Raw genomic sequence first — 17,854 nt, 5'->3', positions numbered from 1 at the left:
ATAGACTGGTGTTATGCTAATTTACAGATTTGAAACATGGCGATAACGTTGACTTGTATGGAGTCGCGCCGCCCCGTCGCTTTAGGTTAGAACGCAGAGTGAATCGTTGTTGAAGCTGACAGGGAGACAGACAGACCGACCGGCCGACTGACCGGCTGACTGACTGACTGACTGACTGACTGACTGACTGACTGACTGACTGACTAAATGACAAAAATAAACCTGTCTGAAGGAATTCTGAAACTCTTATCTTCTATCCAGAGGGCAAACGGCAAAATAATTGTCAAACTCGGATGACCAAATCATCTCACGAATTTATCTTAAAACCTTCTTGGTATTCAAACTGCTGAAATTGTGTAAAATACACAACCTGATGTCGCAATGCTTATGCTTGGTTTTATTTCAGGGTTGACAGCATCCATTATTCCAGTCACATCCCGCTTTCGGTCACTTTATCAGTTCATCGCTGGATTCACAGCACATTGTACAATGCACGCTCTTCGGATTGGCTTTCCTTTATTTACCATCCCCTTAACGCAATAAGTTCCGCGTTATATGCTTTAAACGTTTCCCCTTTCTCCACACACTGCACTGGTGTGATCTGCTGTGCAAGATGTCAGGACAGGGACCGTTTGAGACCAACTCAGTCACTTTGACTAGGTTTCTTCTGGAGGAGGGTCAGAAAGCCAGAGGGACCGGAGAGTTAACGACACTTCTAAACTCTCTGTGCACAGCTGTTAAGGCAATTTCCGTAGCAGTGCGGCAAGCAGGAATCTCCCATCTGTAAGTAAAATGTATTTTCCTATTTTTTGTTTAACGATCTATAGATCAGTCAGCCAACCAGTCGCGAAGGTAGTCGTACACATGGCTGGATGAGTCGCATACGCCGTTCATCAAACTAACCCTCCCACTTTATAGTGTGTTTAATTTAATTGGTTAATGAGGAAAATTAAGTTGATACATTTAACGACCTTATGAACCTCTAACTTGGTAGATAGATACAAAAATGGGTAAGCCTAATACGAAGTACATTAACTATGTTTTCCTTCTCGTGATTCAAAGGAAATTCTTAAATCCCTCATTTTATTTTCCCTTCATTGGCAGAGAATGCCTGGCCATGGGAGAGAGCTCTCCTAAATTACATTTCCTTACTCATAGCCGGTGATGCATGCATATTTTGCTTGACACCTTCCCTGTATATACCAGGAAACTTTGCATTTTCTTCTTGCTAATCAGGGTGTCCAAAAAAGGTAGCAAAGAAGTCTGAACAATAAACCACAACAAAATGTAATTTATCTTTGGATTTCCTCGAAACACAAACAAGTAGGCTATTGGGGAAACGACCATGTCTGGACCGAACTACAACTTGAAAAGTAGTAAACACATGCACACACACTCATTTCGTCTGTTTCCGAGCAGACAGAATCCTAAATCGTAAGATGCTTATTATTCCTTTTCAGTATTCATGACTCTGTAATATGTCTCTCTATCAGCTATGGCATTGCGGGCAGCGTCAATGTGACCGGGGACCAGGTGAAGAAATTGGACATCCTGTCCAACGAGCTGGTCATCAACGCGATCAAAGCGTCCTTCACAGCATGCATCCTGGTCTCTGAGGAGGACGAGCACGCCATCATCCTGGAAGCAGGAAGCCGGGTCAGTAGATCTGGGAGAACGGGGGAACGAAGCCCACAAAATGAAGCGTTCCATCGCTGGTTTCGGGAGAATTTCAATACCATTGGCACTTTGTCCACGTGGTAGTAGTTTTAACACGGTACCTCATCATACTTGACACAGACAGGTTTGAATGGGGACTTTTCCCTTACAAGTACTGTTTATATTAGGGAGGTCCTAGCTTTTCTATTAAAACCTTTTCTCTCACTCTCTTCTATTGCAGGGTAAATACATTGTGTGTTTCGACCCCCTCGACGGCTCATCCAACATCGATTGCCTTGTCTCCATCGGGACAATATTTGCCATCTACAAAAAGGTAGTGAATCATCGAAGATTGCACAAAACTTTTACCGGCCACCCACAACAATGCGTTTATTTGACAGGGACAATGCACAAATTATAATTGAGCCTGATTATAGCCACAAGGCTAATTTACATCTGTTGCGTTTGGTGCTTCTGATGAAATGACCGTCACCACAACCACATGCCGCTGAAGGGGGAGTTATTTGTGCCGTTTACGGATTCATTTGAACGTTACAGACCACAGATGGGGAGCCCAGCGAGCTTGACGCCCTGCAGCCGGGCCGGGACCTGGTGGCGGCCGGCTATGCCCTGTACGGCAGCGCCACCATGATGGTGCTCTCCTGCGGCCAGGGGGTCAACTGCTTCATGCTGGACCCTGTGAGTATCAGAGGGGCTTTTCCCTCACCAGGGGCTGACTGGGCGCGGGAATGTGTGAATGTTTTCCATCAAACTCAACAAACCAAAAGTATGAGATTGCAGCAATGTCTCTTGAGATTGATTTATCCTTGTTGTTGTAGTTCTTGCGGTGAACTCTTTCTCTGCTGTAGTTAGGCTAGAAACTAGTCGCAGCTTTTATAGCAGTTTGATAAATGTGATGTTTGAATTTCATTGAGAAACAGCACGTTAGCTCTCCCCGTTACATCCAGTGATGTTACTATCGCGGTACAACAACCACATTCAATGGACATATTCACAAAGAGTTGTCACGCACCCTTAATATCAGGGGGACCCCCGATAAGGGGAGGGACACGGCCTCCCTCAGTTGGAACGGGTGCGATGGCCCTGGCTTCAGACGAACGTTCAGCATTAAGAATGAGACGAATTGCGAATTATGATCACCCGTCACTTTGTTAACCTGCTCATTTAATTCCCATAACCCAGTAACCCTGTCAAAGCAGGTATCCATCTGCATGTAAACATACTAATCAAAGGTGTGTGTGGTTTCCTGACTGGCCAGGCGATCGGGGAGTTCATCCTGACAGACAAAGATGTGAAGATGAAGAATCGAGGGAACATCTACAGTACAAACGAAGGCAACGCCATGTACTTCGAGCCGGCCGTCACAGAGTACCTGCAAAAGAAGAAGTTCCCAAAGGTAAACAATGTGGTTGGTTACAACATGTACGACATATTTCCCCACAGTCTTTGCCTTTTGTAGCTGTTTCGTTATGTGGGGTGTCTTTGGTTGTTATTTTAGAAGGGTATGCCACTCATAAGAATTACCTGGCTTAAGATACATGATGCCCAACATTTATTGGCATGTGATTTGTGCATCTGCTTCCACTCAAATTGTTTTCACTCAATTAACATCTCAGGACTATGGGTCGTGAATACAGTGGTTGTGAAGTGCGAAGAGCCCGACCTCACATCTATCATCTTACGTCATTTCACTAGCTTATCGAGGGGCAACAAGAGCGTTGCACTGCAATAAGGGTAACATGAAATAAGTCTTGGTTACAAAACACTAGGAATGTTTCTACCCTCTACTGTACGTCTTTAACCACCAGGACGGCAGCGCACCGTACGGGTCTCGCCACGTTGGCTCCATGGTAGCAGACGTCCACAGGACTATGATGTACGGAGGCGTGTTCCTGTACACAGCCAACCGGAAGAGTCCCCAGGGAAAGGTACAGTACCTGTCATAAGCTAGAGTAGTTACAATTGACCCAGGATGGGACAAAGGATTCTTGGTGCATACCAAACATTTTGGAAGAATTGTAAAACTTTGTTCTTCTAATGTAACTTCTGGTTCTTTATTGGCACACATCATTTGTTGCTGAAGGATTACTTTTCAAACAAATGTAAAGAATAATCCATATTTACCATTTTAAGATGGTATGGCATTGTGAAGACGTTTCACTAGATTGCTCTATCTACAAACCCGGGTCTGTGACACAATGCCATTTCCTCACATACCTCCCTGTCGCCACGGTGTTTGCTAACGTGTAACCAAGCGAGCTTGCACAGTTGTTCGGAACACGGAAGCTTACCTCTCAGTGTGACTGGGGAGTTTGTTCGCATCATGCCATGGTTTACTTCATGGACAATGAAGTAAGCCATGGTAACCATGGTGATTGTCCACATTGGTTTGTGGACAATTACCTATTGCTGAACATTTTCTTTTCCTAACATTTTCCTTTTGGTGTAGCAGATGTTCTAGAACGTGTACTTAGTCGTTCTTCTGTGTCCATCCCCCCCATCCCCCAATGTCCTTGTAGCTGAGGCTGCTGTACGAGTGCAACCCCATGGCCTACATCATGGTGCAGGCAGGGGGCATGGCCACCACGGGCACCCAGAACGTTCTGGACATCCAGCCCGTGGACATCCACCAGAGGGTCCCCGTGGTCATGGGCTCGTCCGACGACGTGCGAGAGTACCTCGCCATCTTCATGAAGCACGGCAGAAAGTAGCAGGCCAGCCAGTAGCACCCTCTGTTGAGTGTATGTGCATTTTTTGGTTGTGTTTATGTGTGTGTGTGTGTGTCTGTGTGTGTGTACACATTCCACACAGGAAAGGGTACTGGGAAATGACTGGACCCCTTCCTCAGAGTTTACGTTCTGCTTTGAGTAGCAACAGTGCATGAGTCCAAAGGAGTAAGACAATGCTTGCCATAAGCTGGCAAGCAAACTCGCAAAGACACTAATACTGATTAGTACGTGCACAAACACACACACACAAACACACTCACGCACATATGGATCACATGCTACATACAACAAACATTTGCTTCACACGTAACTTAAAACAAGCACCTTGATCGGGTTGGAACATTTTAATATATGTTGGGCCACATACAAATATCTATGCAAGAACGCTTCATGCCTTGATCATGTCTGATAAATAAAAATTCAAACTTCAAAGAATGATTCTTTGTTGTTTTTGTTTTAAAAGTGATGGGTTTATCATGAATGTCCATAGTGGGAAAAAAGGGCAAATTATAGCTATTACAATAAAATGAACAGGGGGTTGAGTTGAGAATTTGCAGTATTTGAGTTTGAGCTGTTGAAAGTTAAAGTCTGCCCCCATTTCTTGTTTGAATGTGACTGGATGTTGAGACACTGATACTAGTCAACTGCTTACACAGTCAGTCAGGGAAAGCACGCATGACTTCTGCCAGAACCTAAAATGAATTCAATATTCCTATTTGTGTTACTTTCAAACCTGATGCACAAAATGATCAGATCTATTAGAAAAGTGTAATGGACATCAATAGTTGCAGTGTCCTTCAGCAGTGTATATTAAAGTGCATGGATATTCTATCTACAGGAGTTGACCTTTGAGTTAAATGTCAAAAGGACAGCATGGAGTCAGAAATGTTATTTGAGACAGTGAATGACACATTACACATATAAATGTGAATCTACTGCCTTTGATAAACCTTGTCCAGCAACACATTTAGCTATGTATCACTAAACAGCTTTGCATTAACAGAGCAACACATAGTAATAACTTAATACTTTACTTTACTCTGTTGTGCATCATTGCAATACTGCAAGTGATGTAGGGGTGATTATTACTCAGCCTGACATAGAAATTCTTGCCCAACATCAGATACAGAGTATGGGACAACGCATTGGGTTTGATAAAGTATTTTCACCAAATACAAGCGCTAAAAGATACAGAATTACGGAGTCAAGAAGTTCATTCTCACTTCGGCAAAGCATTCAGAGGGTCACACGTTTCTGTGCAAGAGACAGACAATGGCTAAGCACCAAGGGCCTTGGCTTTACAATATAACAACGGTTAGGAAAAAAGGACTCATACTCTGGCATTTGGCTATGTTTAAACTATTATTGTGAAAGGTGTAACACTCCTTTTTGACTTCAATGAAAAATCCCAAATTTTAAGAAAGGGGCTTGCCTCTGGGTAGGGGATTATGCTTGTTATGACCACGTCGACCACAACTGTTATCTGACACTGCATCCTCCAACACACACACACACACACACACACACACACACACACACACACACACACACACACACACACACACACACACACACACACACACACACACACACACACACACATAAATAGAACACTTGGCAGGACGGTTATACCTTCTGTCTGCTACACTCTGCCTCACATTGTGGATTTGCTACTCGACAGGAAGGCACCTCAGGAGAAGTTAGGAGAAGCATTCACAAACACACAAACTCACACACACACGCACACACCATGTCGGATCAGTCGGAGTTCGACACAGACGTGTGGACGCTGACCCGCTTCATCATGGAGACCGGGCGTCAGGCCAAGGGGTCGACCGGCGAACTCACCCAGCTCATCAACTCCATGCTGACGGCCATTAAGGCCATTTCCTCGGCCGTGCGCAAGGCAGGACTGGTGCACCTGTGAGTACTACCTGGGAGAGTAGATGACCTTGGGCGTTCGACCAACGCTGCGTTGGCTTAGAACCACTGGTGTGTGTGTGGACACCTCTTTGGTTGACCTCACTGCAATTGCATAACTGCAGAATATTACATAAGTGCCTGGTTAAAAAAAAAGGACTGTTTAGAGATCCTCTTTTTGAGCTGTTATGTTGACAAAACACCATTAAGAGTTGACGTTCCCTGCAACCCTACATGGGGGAATAAGGATATATCTTTGGAGTGAATACATTAGTTGCATTAATTTATGTCAAATTGAAAGAGGCAAGACACAGTGTTAGCCACTGAGGATTCATTCACTTCCTGGTTGAAGCTTTTTTTGCACAGTGCAACTTTAGACACTATTGGTGGTCCAGGGGAAGCAGGTGGGGAGATCTCGGGCTCCGCTCTAGTTTTATAGGAGAAAGCATTAAAATTAGTATATTAAGAAAATCAAATTGGTAACATAGAGTTAGAAAATAAACTTGATCGAGGGGAGTCATTCCCTGACCCCAAAGCCTTTGGGACATTTTACCAACCCAAAGGGGATAATTGGCTCATGGCTGACTATTCAAAGTATATCACAAAACAAATCCTCAGTAGCAAAAAGTTTAATCAAAAGAACTAAAAAGTCAGTGCCTTCAATGGGTGATACTATTTTGATGCATTGTTGTAAATTCCTTAACAACAGAGATAGAATACAATTGGGGTTGTGTAATCTTGCACAAGAGATGCATAGTCGAGGTATAGACATTGGAAAACAGCCAACATCCTCTGGAAGGTGACTGGACTGAGATTAGAGACAAAAAGGGCTATTTTGTAAGGGCTTCATGGGATTCAATGCTTGCCATGGGAATTTGGTATCTATTCTTAGCATCTCGAATGCTTTGTTAGGTAAGACACTCTTGCACCAACGCAAGTGAGCGCAAAAGAGAGAAAGAGAGGAAGAGCGAGAGTGAGAGAGAGAGAGAGAGAGAGAGAGAGAGAGAGAGAGAGAGAGAGAGAGAGAGAGAGAGAGAGAGAGAGAGAGAGAGAGAGAGAGAGAGAGAGAGAGAGAGAGACAGAGACAGAGAGAGAGTGTGAGAGAGAGTATGTTTGTTTGTATTTGTGTGTGATAGTAAGTCTTAATGCAATAGATAGTCAGTCAAGTTAAGACAGTAAGTTTGACCAGATATAGCCAATATATATATAGCCAATGAGGCACAGTGAATCAGCAGCGTTAAGAGAGTAGAGTTAGGCAGATATCACAATTTGGCCGAAATATGAATTTGGCTATGATGCTATGAGGCTAACGATATGTGTTATCTGTCACCAAAGGAATTGTTCTACAGATTTGCATCACCTGTAGTTCATCAACATGGAGACGTTAAAATCTGTTTAAATTAGAATCTTCAAATTAAACAATTATCTTCCTTGCATGTCTGTGAATTGCTCACTTTTGTTGTTGAACTATATCATCCAACATTTATCTACTTTATGTTTTACTTATAAGAACATAGGCATTGTAGCCATAGTAGATTTCCCCCTGGCCCACTGCTGACATCTAGAGGAGCATTGGATATTCATAAGTCATAGCACATTTACTGTTTTTCCAATCTATGAACACACACACACACACACACACACACACACACACACACACACACACACACACACACACACACACACACACACACACACACACACACACACACACACACACACACAGGGCCGGCGATCGGCATAGGCGAGCTAGGCGACCGCCTAGGGCGACAAATGCGTTGGGGGCGCCCTCTGGTGGCGCCCTTAATTAAAAAATATATCAATTAAAATATACGACGCGAACGGAGAAGCGAGGGGGCGCGGGAGCAATTGTCAGGGTGGCCTGAAACCGTCAGCGTAGCACCCCCCCCCCCCCCCCCCCCCCCCCGCTCGCAAGACCTGTCCAGGGCGCAAGTTGATTTCGAGTCGCCTAGGGCTCCGAAACGGCCAGCGCCGGCCCTGCACACACACACACACACACACACACAAATTCGATACATTGTATTCAGTATAATGCAATAGTGGTGAAATTGAAAGTGATTGTAAAAAAAGTTAAGTTTGATACAAAGATGCACACCCCGACTTCTATGTTCAACTAAGGAATGTTTGTGATATTTTTAGTATTTCTAACATTAAGACACGGGTTAAAACACCCTTGGAAGAATCAATGGCAATATACACAGTACAGTAATGCTGAAATCCCAGTCTCTGGGACTATGATCCAGAGATGGGAAAAATGCGAAAGCTCATGTCGGCCAATGGCCCGATTTGTTAACACATTTGTACACTATGTTGACAATGTGCGCTAGATGACTCAGATCACGGATGTAGGCTGCCTCTGCTAACGGCTGACAGAAAGGGGTTACCCACGGATCTGTTCAGCTGATTGGCTGTTGTGTCAGGCAGGGTCTGGCGGGTTCGGTGAACGTGACGGGGGATGACGTGAAGAAGCTGGACGTGCTGTCCAACACGCTGGTCATCAACCTGCTGCGGGCGTCCTACACCACCTGCTGCCTGGTGTCGGAGGAGAACGAGACGCTCATCGTAACGCCCAAGGAGAAAAGGGTCAGGGGTCACAAGGGGGCCGGGGTTGACGCTTTGTGTGGTGGTGGAGGGCTCACACACATATATGCTCACATTTATACATATACACAAATACATACAGTACATACACATGAACATACATATTGCTGGGTCATACATTACATACATAGAACACGTGTACATACATACATACATACCCATACACATACACACACACACACACATATATATATATATTATGCATATGTACACACTACCCTAAGCCCACAACACATATACATAGCACGCATGTTCATACATACATACATGTACATACACGCATACACATACATATAAACATAATCCATACATATTAAAAAATAAATAAATTAATAAACATGCACATACACACATACATATGCACACATTTACAGTATACATATGCACACATATACAAACAGACACACATAAACATACGTATATGTGCAGATATACATTAACGGACACACACGCACACACGCACACGCACACGCACGCACACACACACACACACACAAATCGCAAAGAGACCCGTATTGATAGATAATGCTTTTCTAGAACAGTGCTCTTCTCACCCATTCAAGCTGTGCTTCCTTCTCTCTGTCCCCGCAGGGTAAGTATGTGGTGTGTTTTGACCCCCTGGACGGATCCAGCAACATCGACTGCTTGGCCTCTATTGGTACCATTTTTGCCATCTACAAAAGAGTGAGTAATAATTGGAATACAAAATAGAGAATTGATTAATGTCGGGGAATCTGTGTATGTGTGTGTCATCCCAATCTATAAATATATATAGCATAAAACAGTTTCAACCTTTTGTGTACCAACATTTTCAGTAGTTATATTACGTACAATAATGATGTCACTGTTAAGGCCACAGACACAGTATTTGATCTATTGATCCATCTAAGACTTTGAAGGTTTTCTGTCAGCTTCATTAGGCTGATGGATTTCTTAGAGATCGTAATAAATCCAAAGTGTCAAAGTCTAAATCATATGACAGCGATGCATGGGTTATTTTACTTACATAGTTACAATTATATAAGACTTCGTCTTATTATCAATCGTGGAACACGCAATAAAACACTAAATCGTATTCATATTTTTTGGCAATGAATACCTTCATTTAAAATATTGATTTGTTTGGTCTGAAACAACAATAAGGACACAAGGGGACGCTGCAGTGCAGCTAATTTGTAGTTTGGAAAATCCATCGGATTCAGCAAAGTCTCTAATGATTAATCTGATTAATGATTCTCTGACTATATCGGCTCCCAAAGACATTTTCCAGAACATTGATAAAGTAGTGGATAATCATTATATCGACTAACTTTTTTCTAGACGTAGCCTACATTAATGTTCACCAACAAAAAAAAAGAATAAGTAGCCTACATTAATTTTCACCAACAAAAAGTAAGTAATTGTGACCTACATTAATGTCCACAAACAAGAAAAAATATATAATAATAATAATTGTGTCATTATTCCTATCATATTACATTGTATTACTTTCTTCAGATAGGCCATGTAGACCTTTAATAAAAACCCTTTTTTAATTAACGCTTCCGGCATCATGGTGTCACATTGTGGCTGTTTGCATTTGCTCTTAACAATGGATGTTTGATAAATGATAAAGTTGTGATGTGCGTTAAAGACATCGGAGGGGGAGCCCACGGTTCAGGACGCGCTGCAGCCGGGCAGCCAGATGGTGTGTGCCGGCTACGCCCTGTACGGCAGCGCCACGCTCGTGGCCCTCAGCACCGGAGCCGGGCTCAACTTCTTCATGTTGGATCCCGTGAGTAGACCTCGTTCAACCAGTTTCCAAGGGTCCAGTGTTTAAAACCCTACATGTGTGTAGGTCTATGAATTGAGGGAAGAATAGGGCAGGGACAGCCTTTAATAACATAATACAAATTATTTCAAGGAAAAAAAACAAGGCCCTACTCTTCCCACGTCGCCTACTTGGTGCTCCAGTTGAGCTTTCCAGTGGCAAGTGGTAGACGGGAAGTAGTGTTGGCCTACCTCTAGCTCCAAGAGAGAGTAGTTATACCACTAGTGGCCACTATGTGTCAGTGTGTGTTCATTTTGTGGCATGGCCAAGAAGACGAATGCTCACCTTTCAATGTTTCACAAGAATAACAAATGTTTATAGGAAATCCGACTGGCCAAGAGGTCCCGAGTTAGTGCGTCAATCGTGCCTTTAACTGCTTGCCAATGCCGCTATCAACACGTCTCCTACAATAACATTATTGTCTTCGTCCGAATGGTGCTTTTGACTTTTGTTGTTTTACTGGTTTAGGCATGCAATAGCGAATCTTTTTTACTTTTCTAAACTCGTCAAATAAAACGACTTCTATGGAAGGTGTTTTTTCGACCCATACACAAACTTGCCCATCGTCTTGCTTAGCCTATTTATTTTACCCTATATTAGAAGTGTACAACAACATATTTGATATATTCCTATAGAGTACATGTAGGCCTACAACAAGTCAGGTTGAACCTGAATAACAATATTGCCGACCTGTTTTGAAAACGTTATACTTGTGATACTTCTGCTTGTTTACCTGAGGTTTACCAAGCTGCTTTTGAGGCCCTGGAACATGATAACATGTGCTCTTCTACAATATAATCACAATAAATCTTCTTTATGGCCGTTTTGCAGTCACTTTTAGTCCAAAATGTGATTTTCTAGCCATTTTGTCCACAAACCAGTCATTCAGAGCAGAAATGCCTGCGTTGAAATGTTCCTCAACAAAAGCTGATGGCTACAGTGGAAAAGTGCAGTGTGATAAACAATTACAAAATGTCAGCTGACTGTGGCCTAGGGAGACTGATAAGGATTCAAATGTTTTTAGATTTGACTTTGGACCCAGACTATTTCAATCTCTATATGCGGCACTGATCAATGCATTCTAAGAACTTCTTGCTCTAGAAACCACGTTTCCATCGATGTGTTTTCCTTTCCCTGTTGACCTCCAATGTATGCCTAATGAGAACTTGGTTGGGGTTGGTTTGTCTGTTTGCTGTCTATCGTGACATTTTTCATTTGACCAAACCAGTCGATGCTAAGCTTAAAGTAGTGTTAGTTATATAACCGACCATGAAACCTATGTCTAGGAAGGCAGAGTGTGTGCTAATGAACGATCGCTCTGCATGATCATATCAAACATAACACTATTAATATTGTTCAATCTTTTGGACAGGCCATTGGGGAATTCATTCTCACAGAGAGGAACGTGAAGATAAAGCCGAAAGGGAAGATCTACAGTCTGAATGAGGGATATGCAAAGTACTTTCACCCCTCCATTAATGAGTACCTAAACCACAAGAAATACCCGGAGGTGAGAGACCAAACACACACACACACACACACGTCAAACACACACGCACGCACGCGCGCGCGCGCACACACACACACACACACACACACACACACCGGCACACATACACAGACCCACACACATAGGCAGGAAAGCACGCATACACCACCACACACACACACACACACACACACACACACACACACACATACACACACGCACACACACACACACACACACACACACACACACACACACACACACACACACACACACACACACACACACACACACACACACACACACATACACACACACACACATACATGCACACGCACAAACACACACACTCACACACGTGTGGACTGTCATGGTTTTGTCATCGTTCTTCGTCCAGTTCGCAATAGAAAACCCGATATGAAGAACTAAAGCTTTTCTGTGCTATATGACGCAAGGCTTTCGGTATGATTTAGCATCCAGCTGACCGGTATGACGTACACACAACCCTTCATACATCACCCTTATACACACTATACTCTGACCATCGTCACTGCGTTTCCTGCTCATGTGACTTCTGATCCGGCGTTTTACAGTTATTTGAAACACAGGACCAAAGTCTCAGCTGATCTGCCCATGCATGACCAAGCGGATCTGGTCTGGAGGCTGAGCGGTCAGATGAAGGGACAGAACGGAGGCACAGGTTAACAAATTGAACAGTAGACCTTTGGCAACTTCAGCACCATGCTTTTTGCAAGGCCGCATCACTGTTTCACTTCTCCTCTAAAATAATCAGCCCATATGGTTATACTTGGTAACTTCCTCTTTCTACTTTCACGGTCCGGATTCACCTCCCAGAGCTCATCTTAGTTGGCTTCTGTTCTGCTAAAAGCAGAATCAATCATTCTGTAATTTCTGTACCTCTTTTGGTCAGGGCTAGCTGAGCCTTCTTTGTCTGCCAGACACAGATGTGAGAACTTTCCAACCGCTCACATTTTTGCATGACAGAAGAACCGTTCACATCAATCATGGCACTTGAATATGTTACGTTCACTTAAAGTTTGTAATATTTGATATATTTGAAAAGAAAGAATGTGGGATGAAATCATACACATTTTATGTCTGGGATTAATATTTAGGAAGATTACCAGATACAATATCCTATTATAGCGTAGATTGTCTTTTACATTTTCTCAGCTCAAGCCAGAAACATCCAAAATAAATATAATATAATAAGAACAACTAGTAATATAAACACAAAATGCAGCAAGATTTTTTTTTTGTAATTATAGATGAATTATTCATCTTACAAAAGGCTGAATGTATAAAATATGCCGTATATAAAATAAAAATAAACTGAGGCTAGGTAGGTAGTTGACTCTAAGATAAAGTCAAGTGTCTCTATTACACTGCAGGCTTTGTGATGTTATTTACCTTACCGTAATTCCAATGAACTGTAGTTGCATCATACACACACACACACACACACACACACCCGTACACACACACACAAAAAACAACACATGACTCACACACACTCACTCACATTCACATACGCGCCCACACACAGTTAAACCCACATGCACCAGCAAGCTTGCACCCTCACACGCACCCTCACACGCACCCACTCACTCCCACACACACACACACACACACACACACACACACACACACACACACACACACACACACACACACACACACACACACACACACACACACACACACACACACAAATCCACCCTCCAGATGAAATGCCCACAACCTTTCTGGTTACTGGGAAATGACTCAGTAACACATGACCGTATCACATTGTTCTGTCTGCGAAGTTAGGGACACTTATTCAAATTACTCTCTTTATTCCTGTTTTTGCAATCATGTTGTGTGAAAAGTGTTGATAAATATTACATTTCCCTGTAGTGGACCTTACCCCCATTTTTAAACCACATATATGTGTTTGTGTTTGTGAGTTTGTGTGTGTGTGAGGGTGAGATGTTGTGTGTGTGTGTGTGTGTGTGTGTGTGTGTGTGTGTGTGTGTGTTTCATTGAGCTTTATCAGCTGAGAGCTTGAGATGTTCCATGCTGAATAAATATACATATACAGAGAGAGATGTTTATATGAAGGCCCTATCTTATCATTCCCATTGACTATGTTTTTATTTTGTGACTACAGGACGGTAGCGCCCCCTATGGGGCCAGGTATGTGGGGTCCATGGTGTCAGACATCCACCGCACCATCGCCTACGGGGGCATCTTCATGTACCCCGCCAACGAGAAGAGCCCAAAGGGAAAGGTGAGACCCACACAAAGTGTGTGTGTGTGTGTGTGTGTGTGTGTGTGTGTGTGTGTGTGTGTGTGTGTGTGTGTGTGTGTGTGTGTGTGTGTGTATATTTTAGGTATATATTTTTATTATGATGTTAGTTTTCTAAAGAGTAGGCACTAAGAAAATTTAAATTAGGAAAAATTGCCAGGAAAAACCCTGTTTTTCCTGGCAATCTGTCTGAACATGTACACATCAGGTAAAGATACACAACAGGGAAATGACTGTGGTCTGACTCACATACACAGAAAGGGAGAAGGGTTGGCGAGAGAGAGAGACAAAGCGACAAAGAAAATTAGAGTGTAAGAGTATCGATTATTATAATGATCAAAAACAAATTATGATATAGTGAGATAACCCACAAACACACGCATAGACAAATGCACACACAGACACACGCACACACATGCAAAGGTAGGTTATTGAATTTAAATTGATACACAATCCTTTAGCAGTTCTTGTCTGACAACACATTCACAAAGACACACACTCAGTAATTTAGATATTAGAGCTCCCTCTGGAGATAACACAGGCTTGGGAGGGGGGCAGAACATGAATGCAGCGTCTTTCCATTGAATACAGCAAAGAAAGCCATGGAAATGCAATCCAGTATGTCCCAAAGGTTATTCAAGGTTTTCAGATTAGAGTTTCCCAGACGCCCATCTGAAACATGATCGTCCATTAGCAACAACCGTTTCCTAATGGGTTTTGGACCCTACCAAATCCATTAGTTTCATATCACTTTTACTGTAGCTCTTTGGCCGAGCATGGCACTTCCTCAGTTCCTCACAGTTCCGCCCATCCCTGCACTCAGTCATCTTTCATCTCAAGCATGGCAATGGCAACTCTTTAAAGAGCATGATGTTTTAATATAAGGCATCAGAATGCCTTTGAAAATAAAAAATATAATGCGGTATACCATATAACAACTAATAACTGATGTTCAAGCCCTTCTTCTCGTTTTGCTAAAACGGCACTAAATGAGCGATTGAACATAAGGCAAAAATGCTCAATGGCTTTCTATTAGGTTCTTAGGATAATATAAGGATAAAGGTACCAAAACACCCCCTAAGCCAGGGTTCCCCAATTAGTTTTTCCAGAGGGCCAAATTTGGTCAAACATGCCATGCCAAGGGCCGAAATGTCGTTTCATTTTTCTAATTCGCCATTTTTATGTGCAAATTTAGCTTTAATTATAATTACTGTTTTTGCGATAATGCAGGAGGGCTAGATCAATTAGGTTTAAATAGCATCCAGCTTCGACTGGAGGGCTTCAATCGCTTCGTACATGTCAGCAACAGTGTGGTTCTTGCCTTGTAGCTGCAGGTTAAGGTGATTCAGATGAGACATGATGTCACAAAAAATTAACATCTGCCAACACCTTGGCGTCAGCCCGCCAGAAATTCGCGGGCTTTTGGGCTCTGCAGGCTGGATAAAAATGACACACGTTCATCACGCAGGTCGCACACCCTCTCCAACACACGGCCTTTACTCAGCCAGCGAACATCGTTGTGCAGCAACAGATCTTTGTGTTCAGCTGACATTTCCTCGGCACCTGCTTTCATAGCTCCACAACTTTTGTTTAGATTTTTTCCTCTTGATTTAAGATTTCACCAGCCATGTGAATTGCACATTGTTTAATGAACTCTGCATCAGCAAAGGGCTTCTTAGCTTTATCAAGCATCCAGAAAACATGCAATGAAGCAGCTGTTGCGCTCTCTTGTGCCGATGCCGTTTTGCATATGGTTAAAACTGACCGCTTGTATGATGTCAACATGCTTGCAATCTTTGGTTTGCGTTGCTCAGATTTTTCTGGGAAACTTCCATTAAAGCTGGCAGCATGCAAACAGTTTGTGTCAGGTTGTCCGATTTAATGACAGCCACCCTCTGCTTGCATATTAAGCATGTCGGCTTTGCGTTGGCATGGTCCGGTAAAGAAAAGCAATACTCATCGGTCCATTCAGTTTTAAACTGGCGGTTCTCCTGGTTGACCTTCCTTTTCATGGCAAATGACATGTTTCTTTCATCAATTTTCAATCCGTTGATTTTTGGATAGCGGGAAAGTGACGCACGAAGCACGTTATTACGTCAGCACGCAGTAACGTCAACGGTCAAGTGGATGGTGTGGGCTGAGGGGAAAATATAGCAGACCGCGCAAATAAAAAAAAAAAAAAAAAAAAAAATTTTTTTTTTTTTTTTTTGGAGATGACATGTGACATGTGGGTCTGCGCGGGCCGGACATTTTGCTCTTGCGGGCCGGATCTGGCCCGCGGGCCGCTAATTGGGGTTCACTGCCCTAAGCCATAGGTAACAACAACAATGCACTTATCCATTGCATGCATAACCTTCATTATGAACCTCTCCGACCAATAGCTGCGGCTCCTGTACGAGTGCAACCCAATCGCGTTCCTGATCGAGCAGGCCGGGGGCCTGGCCACCACCGGGACCCAGAGGATCCTGGACGTCCAGCCGGAGAGCCTGCACCAACGGGTGCCGTTCGTGGTGGGCTCCCCCGCCGATGTTGCAGAGTACTTGTCGTTTGTCAAGTAGCACCAGTAAACATTTGGCCTTGTTTCATAAACGTCATACTTTTTGTCGATCCAATTCTATCATTCAGAAAAAAGGGGGAAGTCATAGTTAGTTGCTTATTTGTCATGAATAAACAGAAATATGTGAAGGAGACATTTCAAATAGAGGCAAATCACGATGCATACTCACTTTTACTTATATTTATACCCTAATGTGATATATTCCCTTGGGAGTCATTCACACTAATCAATCATGCACCAGGAAACGTGTTCTGCAGGAGAAGTGCGAGAGAACAAACAAAACAGCAAGAGGAAGTGTTCTCGTTCTCTGGAATTAACGGCCACCGCAGACAAATGGTGGACTCATTTCTTAGCGCCGAGAGAAATTGTTTATGCACGCTTCAGTTAAAAAGTCATGGTCGACTCAATCATTTATTTGGCCTCTCTTTGGAATGGTAATTGTGAGCCGTTTTCAAATGAATAAAGACCGTTTCAATTGTTTGAATTCTACGCCAGTCAATACAATATGAACCAAAAATGTTTAACATACTGTAGAAAGTTAGTCAATGTTTTTAGGGGGCAAGAGATGTACCCCTAGTGGTAACTTATGTGATGTGGGTTGAATGGGCTAATGAATGGGGTCACTCAGCCCCCGGTTTTTTATGGGATTCAAGCAGGACTCCAATACAAACTTACACTACTAAAATAGAACTGGAATCTTAAACCACCAATGGCTGCTCGATTAGCACATGGTGTACTTTTG

The 17,854-nt window shown here is 43.0% G+C and overlaps 2 protein-coding genes across 2 annotated transcripts; both read left to right on the top strand.

Moving 5' to 3' along the window:
• The first annotated feature begins 539 nt into the window (after positions 1 to 539).
• Positions 540 to 4,854, top strand: LOC130384739 (fructose-1,6-bisphosphatase 1-like). Its single transcript, XM_056593062.1, has 7 exons — positions 540 to 783; positions 1,494 to 1,656; positions 1,898 to 1,990; positions 2,215 to 2,355; positions 2,936 to 3,073; positions 3,486 to 3,605; positions 4,197 to 4,854. The coding sequence occupies exons 1-7, from the start codon at positions 614 to 616 to the stop codon at positions 4,386 to 4,388; spliced, it is 1,017 nt and encodes a 338-aa protein (XP_056449037.1). The 5' UTR covers positions 540 to 613; the 3' UTR covers positions 4,389 to 4,854.
• Positions 4,855 to 6,040: 1,186 nt separating this feature from the next.
• LOC130383876 (fructose-1,6-bisphosphatase isozyme 2-like) lies at positions 6,041 to 17,605 on the top strand. Its single transcript, XM_056591754.1, has 7 exons — positions 6,041 to 6,329; positions 8,768 to 8,930; positions 9,540 to 9,632; positions 10,582 to 10,722; positions 12,131 to 12,268; positions 14,418 to 14,537; positions 16,937 to 17,605. The coding sequence occupies exons 1-7, from the start codon at positions 6,157 to 6,159 to the stop codon at positions 17,111 to 17,113; spliced, it is 1,005 nt and encodes a 334-aa protein (XP_056447729.1). The 5' UTR covers positions 6,041 to 6,156; the 3' UTR covers positions 17,114 to 17,605.
• The last annotated feature ends 249 nt before the right edge of the window (positions 17,606 to 17,854 follow it).

This window comes from Gadus chalcogrammus, chromosome 6 (assembly GCF_026213295.1).
Source record: "Gadus chalcogrammus isolate NIFS_2021 chromosome 6, NIFS_Gcha_1.0, whole genome shotgun sequence".
NCBI classification, from domain to species: domain Eukaryota; kingdom Metazoa; phylum Chordata; class Actinopteri; order Gadiformes; family Gadidae; genus Gadus; species Gadus chalcogrammus.
Note: the sequence above shows the minus strand (reverse complement) of the source record. Positions and strands in the feature narration are given on the sequence as shown.